The sequence below is a fragment of the Dryobates pubescens genome, chromosome 5 (assembly GCF_014839835.1).
Source record: "Dryobates pubescens isolate bDryPub1 chromosome 5, bDryPub1.pri, whole genome shotgun sequence".
Taxonomy (NCBI): Eukaryota; Metazoa; Chordata; class Aves; order Piciformes; family Picidae; genus Dryobates; species Dryobates pubescens.
In genome coordinates, this window is record NC_071616.1 from 20,128,403 (window position 1) to 20,143,178 (window position 14,776).

General features: G+C 38.7%; 1 protein-coding gene across 1 annotated transcript in view; it reads left to right on the plus strand.

The window, feature by feature from the left end:
• Positions 1 to 14,776, plus strand: part of SYNE2 (spectrin repeat containing nuclear envelope protein 2) — a 188,276-nt gene that overhangs the window by 44,751 nt on the left and 128,749 nt on the right. The window contains exons 21-34 of the mRNA XM_054161733.1: positions 442 to 576; positions 733 to 888; positions 1,901 to 2,112; positions 2,413 to 2,488; positions 3,406 to 3,524; positions 3,938 to 4,061; positions 4,922 to 5,079; positions 5,525 to 5,672; positions 6,866 to 7,464; positions 8,304 to 8,483; positions 8,907 to 9,057; positions 10,608 to 10,766; positions 11,468 to 11,629; positions 13,936 to 14,037. Coding sequence (XP_054017708.1) covers positions 442 to 576; positions 733 to 888; positions 1,901 to 2,112; positions 2,413 to 2,488; positions 3,406 to 3,524; positions 3,938 to 4,061; positions 4,922 to 5,079; positions 5,525 to 5,672; positions 6,866 to 7,464; positions 8,304 to 8,483; positions 8,907 to 9,057; positions 10,608 to 10,766; positions 11,468 to 11,629; positions 13,936 to 14,037 — 2,481 coding nt within the window. The remainder of the gene's footprint in view (positions 1 to 441; positions 577 to 732; positions 889 to 1,900; positions 2,113 to 2,412; positions 2,489 to 3,405; positions 3,525 to 3,937; positions 4,062 to 4,921; positions 5,080 to 5,524; positions 5,673 to 6,865; positions 7,465 to 8,303; positions 8,484 to 8,906; positions 9,058 to 10,607; positions 10,767 to 11,467; positions 11,630 to 13,935; positions 14,038 to 14,776) is intronic.

Sequence of the window (14,776 nt, forward strand, 5' to 3'; positions counted from 1 at the left end):
TCATCCAGATCATCAATGAAGATATTAAACAGGATGGGGCCCAGCACTGATCCTTGGGGGACACCACTAGTAACTGGCTGCCAGCTGGATGTGGCACCATTCACCACCACTCTCTGGGCACAGCCCTCCAGCCAGTTCCTGACCCAAATGATGCAAAGTTCAGAGACCTGATCTCTCTTCTTTGGTACCAAATTTGCCTCTAAAGGAGAAGTTACAAAATCAGCATCAGCCTTTCTCCAAAAAGAATGCATTGATGCTGTTTGCAATGTTTTGCAGATAAGCAAGGGTGAGAAATGCCCTCTTTCACTCAAACAAGGGCCACCACAGCCCATACATGCAATATATAATTTTTTTTATGTGTGGTTTTGTGGATGACATTTTATTAGGTAAATAACCTGCATTCAGTTTTGTTTATTTTTCATTATGATGCTTTTCTTGCAGGAAGCTTTTAATGCTCTGGACAACAAGGTTCTTGACAAATTTTTGAAAGCAGCTGAACAACTGAAAAATATTTCATCTGATCATGAAAAGGTGGTAGTGGAAGAAAAGAGTAAAGATGTTCGCAGAAGATGGGAGGTGAGATAATACAGGAAAGAGAATCCACTGTCAGTTCTTGTTAGCCCTGGCATCTTTGAAAAACAATAGTTTTGTCTGAGTATGCTGTGAGTTTTTAATGTACTTTGTAATACTGTCTCACTATCTCACAGGAATCGTGTGTTTTGAATTTTGCAGGCAGCTCGTCAGGAAATTATGTCCTATGTCCAGCTCCTGGTGGAACGGGAGAAAAAGAAATTCGCTACAACTTTTAAAAAGATCAATAAACAAATAGGCAAAGAGAAGAAGCTCCTCAGTATGGATAAAACCAAAGGGCTTATTAAGGAACATGAGGTACTTGACACTCCTTTTCTGCTCACCTACCTCTCTTTTTGAATGCTTTGTCTGCCTTTCTTGCTCCTTCTTAGCTACATTATTGCAGCCTGTCGTTGTGGAGCGTGGACCCTGTGCTCTTTTATGTAAACACAGAACAAAGAGGCCGACAAAATTATTTCTTTATCTTTTTTGACTGCAGATATTGGTGTCCTTGTGAACTTCTAGAATTACCTCCTTGTTACATAGATGATATCTTTTGCCCTTTATGGGTTGTTTCTTTAAGACAACCTTGAAGCAGTAGAACAGATTTAGCTGTGCAGAGTGTGAAAATAAATGATTGCATGGTTTGTGACTCCCTTGATTTGTCACAGTTGCATAGATTGTGTTAGGTGTCTTCAGGTGAAGCAATGAGTTTTATGCTTCATTGCTTCTAGCATTTTCCTTCATCCTCCTCTTGGAGATACACTGATGTGGACATTTTTCCGCTTAGAAGGGTAAGTAATTGCTCTTCTGATGAAATTCTCATCTTTGCTGAGTTCAATGGAGTTTTACTCTTTGCTGCTCATGGGTTCATGTTCAGCAAATATTACATAAGCAAGAGGAAAGAGAAATAAGTGTTCTCAGGTGCATTCCTTCTGCTCATATTTTTGTTAGTTTTTTTAGTACATCTTGATATCACCTTAGAAAATATAATAGTTGATGGGGAATATTTTAAGTAAATTCTCCTTTTCCTGTAGTCAGTGTGAAGAGAACTTGAGACCAAAGTAGCTAAAATATAACGAATTTCAAAATCAAGCAGGAGTCAGTACAGTCTTGTGAATGTAGCTGGGAATCTGTTGCTTCTTTCCTGGCTCTATTTGAAAAACAACTGGGGGAAAAAGACATGTTTCTCTCCTGGTTTGATAGCTTATACTGTAAGTCCACTCATCTGAAAAGGCAGTGAAAATTGGAAAGGAAAAAAAAACCATGGGAATGATTGCAAATAGTTATGACTTAATATGAGTTTATGACATTGTTTTTCTTTATGCAGGCCTTTTTTTCACATGAAGGCAGCCTGAGTGAACTTAGCAAGTCATTAGAAGACCTTAAAATATTGGGAAGACTATCAGAAGAAACTGTTGCAGACATACAGACGCTGACTGCAGACTGTGAACAAAAGCTTGGAAAGCTCCAACAAATTGTGGCAGATACTTACATGGCCCTGCTGTCTCATGCTGGAAAAGGACAGCCTTCTAAGAAAGAGTGGGTGACTGAGTGCATGATGTGTTGTGTCTTCAAAGAAATCAGATGCATGCATAAATTTTGTGATACTGTAATTGGTGTACTACCAAGTGTATTACTGTGTACATTACCATGGGCATCTGTACATTTAACCATTTAGTATTGAGTTCTATAAACTAGCAAGTGCAATGTTTGATTATCCTCTATCAGGGTTCCCTTCAAACAGCTGCACTGGTTTTAATCACTAGCCAGGATTTCTTTCTTTCTGTTTGTATTTCAATTTGTTTTTTGTTCTTAAGCTGCAATGTCTTTAAACTTTAGGAGCTCCGTTGTTGCTTCTGAAAACAGAGGAGAGCCTGGTTCTTCTCAACAAACTGATATCCTTTCAGAACAAGAGGTAAGAAGTCCATACTTAACTGTTAGAGAGTGGTGCCTAGGAGAGGTCATTAGCAAAGGGAAAACCTGATTATTTCTGTTAATATTCTTAGCGTGGTAGGCCTCAGGCCTCTGCTCAGACATTACTGCACGTCGGATTGTAGACTAAGTAAATATTAAAAAGTAACATGCAATGAACAGCATCCTGAAGACATATTAGACTCCAACCTTGCATTTTATTTTGCTGAAGAGTGGTTCTCATCTCAAAGAGTTGTGTGGAGCTGTGTTCAAGTACAAATGCCCCCTAATGGCCCAGTAATACGTACAAGTTGCAGGGGACAGAGAGAGGAAAAATAGCGAAGGCTTGGTGGCATCTTCTTTAAAAGAATACAAGTTGAAAAAGAACATATACATATGTTATCTTCTTAGAAATAATTTCAGAGCTACAAGATACTCTACAGTTTATCAACTGGATGCCACAGAAGATGTCTTGTTTAAGATAAATACTCATGCAAGCAAGGCTGCAGACAGCTTCCAGACTGGTGGTTTATAGGAAAGGACTCACTGCGTTTACATAAAGTTCAAAGATATGTAGGAATTGACTGTGGTGAAAGGAGATCTTTTATAAGACTACTAATAGTGTCCTTGTGCTTGTTCATTGATATCTGTGGAACAAAAATTTGTACAAATAGAGTGGGCTGTCAAAGACCGAGTATCTGTGGAATGAGCGAATGACCTGGTTGAAGGTGTTCAAAACTTTGCCCTTTCGGATCATAACTGACATTAAAGACACCTTGTATTGATGAACGGTATCTCATCTCCTTTGAGACTCATGAAGCAATGGCTTCTTTCAGGAGTTCACAAATGTCTATTAGTCTTCAATATGTATGGATACAGCATGATGAGGAGGTCACTGTTACCTTTTTTATTTTCACTTAGACCTCAAGATCTGCTGCAGATACAGTTTTGGAACCAGATGTGAAACATCACAATGGAGAAAGCTGTGCAGAGAAGTTTGAGGAAGGCAGTGATTTGTCCATACCAGCTTTATTAGAGAGGTAAGTTTTAAAGGGTAAAATGCATGCATATTAAAGAGATGTTACTATGCTAGACAATCATATATTAATTTGCTATATTGAACATAGGATGCACTTTTGCTATACAAAATTCTGTTCTTGTTCTACTACAGCTGACTTAATATTGCTGTATAGTTGGTTTACATTCATAAAATTCACCTTAGGGAGTGCAGGCATTCACACTAGAAAGTGAGTTGGCAAGCAAATTCTAAGGTCTTTTCTAGGTTGCTCATTTATGCCATTTATTTGGGACTTAGTTGAAATAAAGAGTTTAACTACATGTGAGACTGTGCTTATTTATACAGTAATGTATTGGTCAGCAATTCCCATATCCTCCCATTTTCCATTAAATTAGCAGTAATATTCTCTCTCAAAATGATTACATCTTTGTTTAGCTATAACACACAAAGAAGTAACCTGGAGGAACTTCTACAAATCAGCAGAGATAAAGTAGCATCTGGCTTTACTGATGAAATAAAAGGCACTTCATGCTTTCAGGATAAGCTGCTTGAACTACAGGTAAGCATTCATCTTTAAAAACCATACTTGGTCCCTAAATTGTTATTTGGTCATGTAGAGCCCTCATCTCTCTGTGCTATGAGTATTGCCAAGGGAAAAAGAGCATCCTTACAACCGCATTTATTAGAAGTAGAGGGGAAATCAAGGGTTTAGTATTCAGCAGACCTGCATTCCTGCTTGGCAGTGGAGTTTTGCAAGTGTTCCTGAAACAGGAAGTTGGCAACTCTTGGATTGTGATCTGCAGGTTGAAATAAGTCGAATGGAAAAAAAATAACAATGGAAAGCAACCTTTTTGTCAGCAGGAGTGGTAAGTGGTGGACCATGGTCAAGGCTGGAAGCATCATTAGAGTTGAACCATTAAGTGGCAGTGGTGTATGTGTGGAATGAAACTGTTTCAGGGCTTGTAACTTAAGTTATATATATACCTTAAGTTTGTGAGAACCTTAAGGGAATGGTGAAAGGCACATAATTTATTACTACCTTTTTTTGAGTCCTTGCTTGAAAGGAGCACAAAGCTTACCTGGCATCTCAAAACTTGGTTCAATTCTATGTTTGCTTTTTGCTCTTCTCAACATAGCTAAGTTGAGATAGTTTCCATTCATTCTTGTAGTATAAGTGGCTGAACTATGTTTATTGAACCTTTTCTAAAATGTAATCATGACATGTGTGTGACATGGAAATCTTAATCATAAAATGTTGGTAAGAGATTTGTGTGCAGCTACAATGGAGTCTTAAAGAAAAAGAAAGTGATCAATATTCTTACTCTGAAGTTATGTTTTCATTTCTTCTGTAGACACTTTTGTGACTAATTTTATGAGCCCAGTATCTCATTGATGCAATTAGCACTGCATATCTTTTAGGTGATAGAGAGTGAAGCCAATTCTGGTTGGACACAACTGGAAGACATCTTGTCTGCCTTAGAAAATGTTGTGGATGAAGTACAGCTGGCTTCTATCTCTGAGACAAGAAGCAAACTAAAAGGAGAATGGGAAGGGCTTCAGGATGTTATAAGTACCAGGTATAAAATAACACTTCGTGATATTGGCTGAGGAAGAGTTTGTTGTAACTAATATGTGTATTGTGAAGGGAATGGTGTGCATTACAGAATACATTTGCACATTTTTAACCTTCAAAAAAAATTTGTAAAATGAAGCTTTTCTTAATTATGCTTGATTCATATATTCATTGCAGATGGTGTGAAGGAAGCCAGATATTTGTAACTGTGCAGTATTCCCAAGTTTACTGTTATTTTTCTCAAACCTTTGGTTAAATTCACTAAGATTCATAATACCTTTCTTACTAATCAATGAAAAAAAAACCTCCTTTGACCTCAGGAGGGGTGAGGAGGGTTAGATCTTTTAGACACTGAATTACATTAACTTTATGGCTTTTTGTCCTGTAAAATGTTGAGTGTTTTTTTCATGCTTGCTTTTCCAGTTCATGTTTTGTTACCTTTTTTGTAGAGCAAACTCTTTAAGGACTGCTTTGGAAATTGTTTTGCCAATAGAAAATGAATCCGCTCTTCTGTGTGAATTAGATGAGCGGCTGAAGAAAAAGGACGTCCAGCAGTTTAATCTAATGAACAGTGATCTTGCTTATAGGGAACTGAAGGTAAGGGAAAATGGAGAGACCACACCCTAGCCAGAACGGTTTTTAAAATGCCTAAGAATTAGAGAACTTCACAGAGTTTTCACTCATGACTTTGGAACTACTCACAAGACTTCCAAACCTTCTGAAGTCTATAACAGCATTTTACTCCCTTTTGTTTAAATGTCATTGTTCCTGTAGAGCCAGTCAGGGACCCTCAGTAGGCTCTACTGAAGAAAAACCTTGGTTGTGAGCATTTCACATTAGGTTAGATCTTCCCTTTGGTCCAGATTTAGAATGTTCTCACCTAGCTTTATACGGCTTTGTGGAGTCATGTACATAACGTGGCATTAATTTGTGAGCTCAGATAAGCTGCCTGTGTCACATCTGTGGAGGAATCTGAGCACACCTCAAGATGGTTTTGGAAGCTCTGCACATATGCAGCAACTTGTTCACCTGCTATGTCTTGTGCCTAGGTACTTGTCTGTCTGTTAGACTGGGTAAATGTTTTGCTCTTGACATGGGCTCCCAGCTGAACACACTGACAGCTACGCAGGATTGAAAGTTTTCACGTGTCTGCCCTTGGCTGTCAAGCAGGGTTTAGGTCTCTCAAGCTGTAGGGCAGAGAGCATGTGTGCTCTTTGGCTGAAATGACTTTTCTTGGCTGGAAGGACCCTGAATTTTATCCCAATATGCTGCACATTTGGTGTTTCACAACACTGACGCACTGCTGTTTGTCTGAGGGCTGTAACCAGACAGCATGCAGATTTTACAAGAGATTTTTTAAAATGTGTGGAAGTCTTCCCCAAAAGTATATCATTAAGGCCTTAAAAGATAGCAGAGTAACAAACATCTGCGTGGCTACCTGTGCTCTGAATGATTTCCCACTGCAGAAGCCTGTAGATTTCAGTCTCAGGACTCTCATCATCTTTCTTGCCTTCTGGTCTGATTGCTGGAAAGAAGCTTAGGCTTTCAGCCATGCTGACCAAATTCCCTTTGTGTATGGAACACCATTTTATTTGTTTTTTTGCCTTCTTTTTCCTTCCCTCCACTGTAGTCTGGAGTAGGAAAACCAAGTTTTTCTTTCTTAACCACCCTGTTTTGTATACTGACTTTATTGGTAATACAATTTGGTTTTGAGTCACAGATTGAGATTAAATGCTGGATAGTGGTTTTCTGTCCCTTGTTAAAATTGTAGGTTGTTTTCTCAATTTCAGGAGCTGCGGAGATCCATATTAAATCAGATCGAAGTGTGCAAACAATTGGAACACCTAGATAGTTCAGCAAGAGATGAATTTAATCCAATAGATCTGCAAGCTGCAAGCAAAATTATGATTTACTATCAAAACCAGCTTGAAGAAATGAGCCATAAAATGCAGATCCGGGAAACAGTCCTTAAAGATTTGGAAGCTTTTATGGCCTTACTGAGGAGGATTCATTCTTCCATCAAATGTCTCCCAGGTTCCCCAGGCCAGCATGAAATACAGAGAAAAGTGTTGCGAGAAGCTGCACAAGAAGTTTCTCGTATCACAGAACAGGCTAAATGTTTGGATGAACGCCTGAAAACAGTCGATATCTGTTTGGAAGATGCTGAATCTGGGAGGAAGACCTGCTGTGAAAACCTTCTTCTGACTTTATCTGAAGAGCTAAATGTGACTTACAATCCCTTAAGTGATCAGATGCTCGCAGATGAGAAAGACTTATACAAGGTTTTTTCCACAAAAAACAGTGAACTTCGCAAAAATATTCAGGATCTGCGTGGCAGAATTGACAAAATAGGCTTGAAGGATCCAACAATTCCAGCTCTTCAGCAAAGGTGAATTCTTTTTTAAAGCTCTTATAACTCATCATTTCAGTGAGCTCAGAGTGTGTGTGGCCCCTTCTCAGTAGAGTGCTGAAACCTGAATATGTCTTGAAGACTCTGTGGAGCATTGAAAGAAGCTGTAAACTTGCACGGTTTATTCTTTCTGTCACAGGATAGGAAACCTTCTCCATTTTTTCTTTTCTTTTGAACTCCTATGTACATGTTTATTTGAAGTGTCACTGATGAAGGAAAAATAGACGGAAATTGATTGTTTTGATCTTTCTTGATTGTAAGAAAACTGTCAGAGACAGGTTTTCTTGCTGAGCACTGATCCACGTGATCTGAAACTGCAGTGTAGAAGCCTTGTGTTATTTTCCCACACTCTAAGAAAGTTGTTTCTGACACAATTCATATGTCTCAAAAAGAGGACCTGTCTGCAGCCTTGTGAAGGATAAAGTATTCACTAATGTTTATGTGGAGGAAAAACGGAGAGGAGAGGAGTTTGTAAGCTGTGACCATTTTTTGAGTTCTGGAATCCCACACTATGGCAGAGTATCCTGTCTTAGACCAGAATCCACTTACCTTTTAAGACTAAATAATTCACTATCTTCATACAGACCATTGGCCATTTGGTTTTTACATTACTTTCTCAGGGCTTAGGTCAGCATAACTCATCTGGAGGATTGTGTCAAATTGCACAAACTGAAGATCAAATTAAACTTTTAATGATGTCATTTAGTATTGTCAGTATGTGCAGCTCAGGATGAATTTCTAGGAAACATAATGACATTGGGGGAAAAAAAATTCAAATACTTCAGTATGAGGCTGTATTTAATTTTTTTCTAATAAAGGGTAAAATCATTAACGGAATTGGAAAAGGAATTGGATTGTGCTGCTGCTGAAATGAAACCTATGCGAGAAATTGTTAATAAGCTGCCACAGATCAAAGAAGAAAAAGCAGAGGAAGCAAATGAACAGTGCAGAGAGACAGAGAGATTATGGGAGGATACAAAACTCTTGCTTGCTGAATGGTAAGGAGAAAAGCTACATTTTAAAAGTGGTATTGTACAAGTAAGAAGTTTGCATGTAAGATGACACAGCAAAGAAGCCTTAGTAAATGCAATGCTCATACAGTAACAATTATGATGCTATAAACTGCCATAAACCCCAAAATTCTATGCAAAATTTTGCAGCCAAAGCTCATGTTTTTTTCTGGTTTTAAGACATCTCATCATTTAGCAGGTTTGTAGTGATGGGTTTGGCTTCATTGTATCTGAAATTAAAATCTGACTACTACTAGGGAAAGATGTGTCTTCTGTATTGGCTGTGAATTACATGCTAGCACATTCAAAAAGAAAAGTGAAAGGGAAACAAGTATAGGAGAAAGAAACCAACAAGAGGTTGAGGCTGTGGTTTTAAGCATAGGCCGTAAATAATGCATCTCTTTTTAATAGCCAGGAGCAGTGTGCAAGGGCTCTGGAGCTCCTGAAGCAGTATCAAAGCTGCAAAACTAGTCTGACCAGCATCATCCAGAAACAGGAGATAGTGCTCTCACAGCAAACCTCTTACATGGGGAAGGATAATTTGAACAGACTAATAACAAAGGTGAGTAATAAGTTACTGAAAAGGAGAGGCAAGCTTTTCCAGGGAGCATTCAAGTGTAGGGTTGCTTTTGTACACTCAGTTTTCAGAGCAAGTTTTAAGATGTTGCTTTCACTTAGCCTTCCAAAAATACACTTAGGGACCATACCCTGGTTTTGTCACAAATTGATGTCTAGTTTGGCTTAGTAAATCAAGGTCCTCTTAAAGGAGAGAGATTTTTTTTTTTTTTTTTTTAAAGAAGGGGGGTGGGAGGTGGGGAGAAACCAAAACAACAAAACCCCAAAACCCCAAACATAACAACTGTGATCTAAATGATAAAATCCTATCCTAGCAAAAACACATGTTGAATTCAGCCCTATTCACCTATACCCTTTAGAGTATTTGTACACTTTCTACCAAAATTAAAAGCTTCTGGTGTACACTCTCTAAATACAGAAAACCAGCAAATTCATTTGTTGCTATGAAGATACTTTAAACCACTTAAAGCAAAAATAGCAGGTAATGCACCTATTTGGGGCTGCCTGTTTCTCTACTGTCACTGTAGCTTCTAACCAAGATTTTAGATCCATATCCTCTCCTTGCTCGTTTCACTGGGTCAAACACAGAGGTTCAGGGTTCGTTTGCACTGTGCAGTGATCTTCTCCTGAGCAGGGAGGATCAGGAATAGGATCTGTACAGCTCCTATAACAGAGGAGAATCTCTCTCTTAATCTGGTTTGTGAGGATCGCCCTGCTGTCCCTCCCCTTATGTCAGTGGCTGCCAGTATCTGTGTGCAAAGAGGTGATGCTTGTCTCTGGGAATGGAGAGATTTAATATCAAACTGCCTAACACTAGAGGTCAGTGTTTCTTTTCCAGAGACCTTCCGTGTTGCTTGTAAACACTGACATTACAATACAGCACAAAGAAGCAGTCTGGTGTTTAAACAGAAAGCAGGAAAAAGGGACATTTCAGTTTCTGGCAGTGACATATTTGATAATGGCTGTGTTTAAGTAGGATTTATGGGGTGTTTTTGTTTGTTTGTTATGTTTTGGGGGTTTTGTGGTTTGTTTTTTTTTTTGTTTGTGGGGTGTTGGGGTTTTTTTTGTTTGTGGTTTGTTTTTGTTGGGGTTTTTTTTTTTTTTTAGTTCAAAACCTGGGGATCAGAATGCCAGGTTATATTTTTACAGTTGTAATAGTATCTCAGATTATTGTTTTGTTGTGTATTGTTTATTGCTGTAACAGTCATTCTGTGTGTGGATGTACAGTCCCATTGGATCTTGCAATTGCGACTTCTAAAGAAAACCTCTTAGAAATCTATTATCTGTGGTTCCCCCTCAGCTGCTTTGCAGACAATAAGAGCATGATACGGATTTCTAACAGGGAAATGTTCCTATCAGCATGACAAGGATATAACAACACAGGATACATTGCTAGTCTCATTGCAATATGAAAAAAAGATTCTTTTGCGTAACGGTGTTGGTTTCAAAAGAACAGCACATCAGTTAAAAATGTTGTGCTGAATAAACAGTCATAAAAACACATGTGTAAATTCTCGTTTGGTCTCTTTTTCACAGATTGAAGAGGCAAAAGAGGAGTTTAATGATCACTCTGAAGATGTAGACAAAATAAATCAGATCTGCAAAAACCTTCAATTCCAGCTCAATAAAATGAGAAGCTTTGAGGAGCCTCCATTCGAGAATGAGGCTAACATTATTGTGGACAGATGGCTGGATGTATGTAAAAAGTAAATTATCAGGGTGGTCTTATCTGTTATGCATTACAGTAATTGATTCTGGCGTGTGTAATATTTGAAATAAATTAAGTGCAATGTGGCAAAGATTCTTAAGAGGTAAATCCAAGCATTTACCAGAGCAAAGCTTCCAGGTTGTGTGTTGGTATAATGTTTCTGATCTCTCAGGTAGTTTACATCATGGGTACTCCTCCATAGTAAATAATGCCAGGGAATTCAGGAAGGCAAGGTTTGTGTTTTCTGCATGATTCTGTAAGCCTCTATAACAACTTCTGTGGATTTAGGTTTTGGAGACAATCTGGAGAATTACAGTGTGGTGCTTTTGGTGAGAAATGTTTGCTACTGTTGATCTAAGCAGTGCATCAATACTGAGATTAGATGGTATTTACTGAGAGCAGATAAACATTAATGAGCAAGGCTCCTTCCTAAACCTGCCTTAAAACTGGCAAGCTGCAATTGTGATTGGTATGTTTGGTGACATGTGTGTCAGGGATTTAAATATCTTCTCCATGACCAGTTCACTGTGAAGACACATGAGGTTGTTTTTTTTTCCCCTTGCCACACTTGTTGTTTTTGTGGGTCGCTTCACCTCGCTCAGATTTTACTATGCTGCGTTTGCTTTTAGAATATAACTCAACATTTTTTAAATCTCTGTATGTTTTCTGTATGTAAATCTCATGGTAGATCAATGAAAAGACTGAAAACTACTGTGATAATTTGGGAAGAGCTCAGGCTTTGTGGGATAAACTTCTTAGTCTATCTGGCACAATCGACGCTTGGGCAAATGCAGAACTTAAGAATGCAGAAGACCGTTGTCTGACTGAAGAGGACCTTACACAGTTGAAGGTAATGTGAATAGAATTTTTTTACCCTTAGCTTACGCTGTAATGATATGGCCTTTGTATTATAAACATCCACATCCCATAAAAATATCAGCACTATGGTGGAAGAGAAAGTTTAAGAACTGCATTTATATCTGCATGGATAGCTTCACTGAGGATATTGCATAAAGTATTGAGGATTTGGGTCCTGTAAACTAATAAATAGGTAGTATATATGTGTACTAAATTGTTATAAACAGATTCATCATTGCTTTAGACTAAAAAAAAAATCTCTTCCTTCCTTTGTGTTGTACCAACACACGGCAAAGAGAAGTGCTGGAAAGCTTGTAGTCTAAGTACAAGACTACACACATTTCTTGTGCCTAGAATAGAAAGGGAAGAGAATGCGTATCGGGTGACAATTAGTTTTCTAGTTAGAAATTGCCTGTCAGTGAAGATACTGAAGCCTCAGAACTGGCTGGTCAGTGCACAGTTCAAGAAGAGGTTGCAAAGGTGGCTTATTTGCTCCAGTGATCCTTATCCCAGTGTGCTCCCCAGTGTAATTTAGTACAGCCATAATAGTGGCTGGCTGCTTAGGGTCTCCAAGGGCTGCACACAGGGAGGGATCAAGCATAGCCTGCACTGCCAATGGCCATTTCTCACAGATGAAAGCGTTAATGCTCAGTATTGGGGTGCGGCTGGCTGTTAAAACACATGCACTAGCTCTGTGCCATTGAAAAGCCTCACACATGGGGTAAAATGTTTTAATTTTTGCTTTTAGGGCCATATTGACAGCTGTACTGCTTTGGTGTGGTTAAACAAAAATAATTCCCTGCTTGAGTGGGGTGGGGTTGAGGCATAACTATATCCTATATCCCCTTCCTTGAAAATATTTGGGCAGTTTTTTGCTTAGTGTTTACATGCTGCAAATGGCCTGGGTTTTGTTATGCTTATTTGTAGCATTACTGCTACTGTTAGCACAGCTTGTTTGTTTTAATTTGCAGAGCAGCAAAAAGCCAAGATGCTCTTTGTGTATACATCTTCCTGGTGAAACAGTTGAGGTGGATATTGTGTCTTTGTCATTGTGTTGTTAGAATTTACCTGGCATAGTTCAGGTCCCTAAGGGTCCAGTAAAAAAGACACCAGCTGGCAACTGCATCTTAAGAGCCATTTTGTTACCTGGAAACTGCTCAAGCCCGACATGATGTGACTGTGCCCCTGACGTGCTGCTGCTGGTGCTTAGAAAGGGCTGTACTTGAGGTGGCTGCACGAAGGTTACTCTGCTGCTCCTGCGTGAAAGGATAATTCTCAAAAGCGTGGAGGAAAGGGCAAGGGAGAGAAACCATGTTTCCCATGAGCTGTTATAAAAGTGAAATAGAAGGAGTAAAAAATTAACTCAGTGCATTGGTATTTTAAGTACTCAGGACATCAGGTTAATTTATCAATTTATTATTATTTGCTTTGTTGTTGATCCTGGAACATCTCTACTTTAATGTTAATTACAAAAAAGGAAAAAACAGCTGCTGCATGTTTATCATGTTGAAACCCAATGTCATTTGTGACTGCCCAGCAGAGCACCAGTCCATGTGGTTTTAAGAAGCCTGTCATGGAAGAAGAGAGTAATGAATAATTTGACTGTATATATAATCATAATTTATGTATAGATAACATGAGAGAAATTCTGATTTCCCCTGTAGCCAGTATGCAAACGGGGCTGCAGCACATGAATTTGTTTAGATGGTTGTACATAGACTGCAAAGGAATACTTTGTCCTGAGGGAGTTTGAAATATCGATTTGGGGATATAGGACAATGTGTTTCTTTCAGATCTATCTTGTTTCATAAATTGAAGCTGGTATCTTGCATTCACATTACTGGGTTGTTCCGAAATCCATTCAAATGAGTAAAGGTCTTTTAATATACAAAGATTTTACGTTTTAAAAGTGTTTACAGCATGTGCTGCATTTTATCACATCCCTAAGAAAGTGTACCATCACAATGCCAATTCTCGACTTTAAGTCTATCACATCTGAGACTATGCCCTCTTAATAGCAGCACCAAGAAATAAATGGAAAATTAATATTTTTTTTTGCAAATTTATTTGGGTTAAAGATTGCTAAATTTACACTACATTTGCACTAATGATGGCTTTGCCTCTGACTCTAATACCAAAAAAAAATGTCTAAATTGCTAAAATGAAAATCAGGAAATGGGCTAGTTATGGGAACTCTCGATGTCAAAATGCAGAATCAGGATATTGGTAATATAATTTTCTGACAGAAACACAGAAATTTTGTTTGGTGGGAAACTGATGTGCTTTTTCTACCTTTAGGCATGCTTACGAGCTCAAGAGCAGAAACTCCAAAAATTTGACAACACAGTGGCTGAGATAGAAGAACTTCTGAATAGTAATGAACCTCCACTGGAGCTACAGGTATGAAGTTTTACAGCTAATATACCAGTACTCATTAGTGCAGCCCTGCTTCTAGTATCATCTTTGGTTTGACTTAAATCTACCCAAAGAGAATTGGAAGGTTTTTGTTGGTTTTCTCCATCTGTTAGAACCAAACCTGCCATTTTAAACACAAAGGTCTCTGTTCTGTGCCTTTTAAGATTGTAGACCTGAGCCAACTGTTTTTCAGGCCTTCTGAAAGAGGCCAATATCATTGATATCTGGCTTTTAGCTATTGGCCAAGAACAAGGCACAATGGACTTCATCATCCCTTTGGAGATCCCAGCAACTCAGCATGCAGTTATGTTTTTAAACGTAGCTTTACCTGGATATGACTTAATGTAAGGAAATCTTACTCTTTTTGTGTTAACTTCACACAGCAAAGAATCCATCCTTTTCCACTGTTTGAGAACATGATAGCCTAACTTCATCCTGTGCCAGTTCCCTAAGCATCTGTTCCCAGTGTCTGTCAGGTGCACCTTGAGCTTGACCTGGTTTGGCCGTTTGTGTGTTTATCCTTAGCAGACAGTAAACTCAGAGGAGTTTCACTGGGTGAGGTGATCTAAGGAGCTTAGGAAGAGACTCAACAACCTTGTCCCTGGCACTCTGTGTTCCTCAGGAGTGCCCTGTGGGTCTGGCCGTGATCCCATTGAGTTGTCTCACGAAAATCTGCAGAAGCCTTAAAAATAAGGTTGAGGACCTGTTGCTCCTTAGTGGCTAG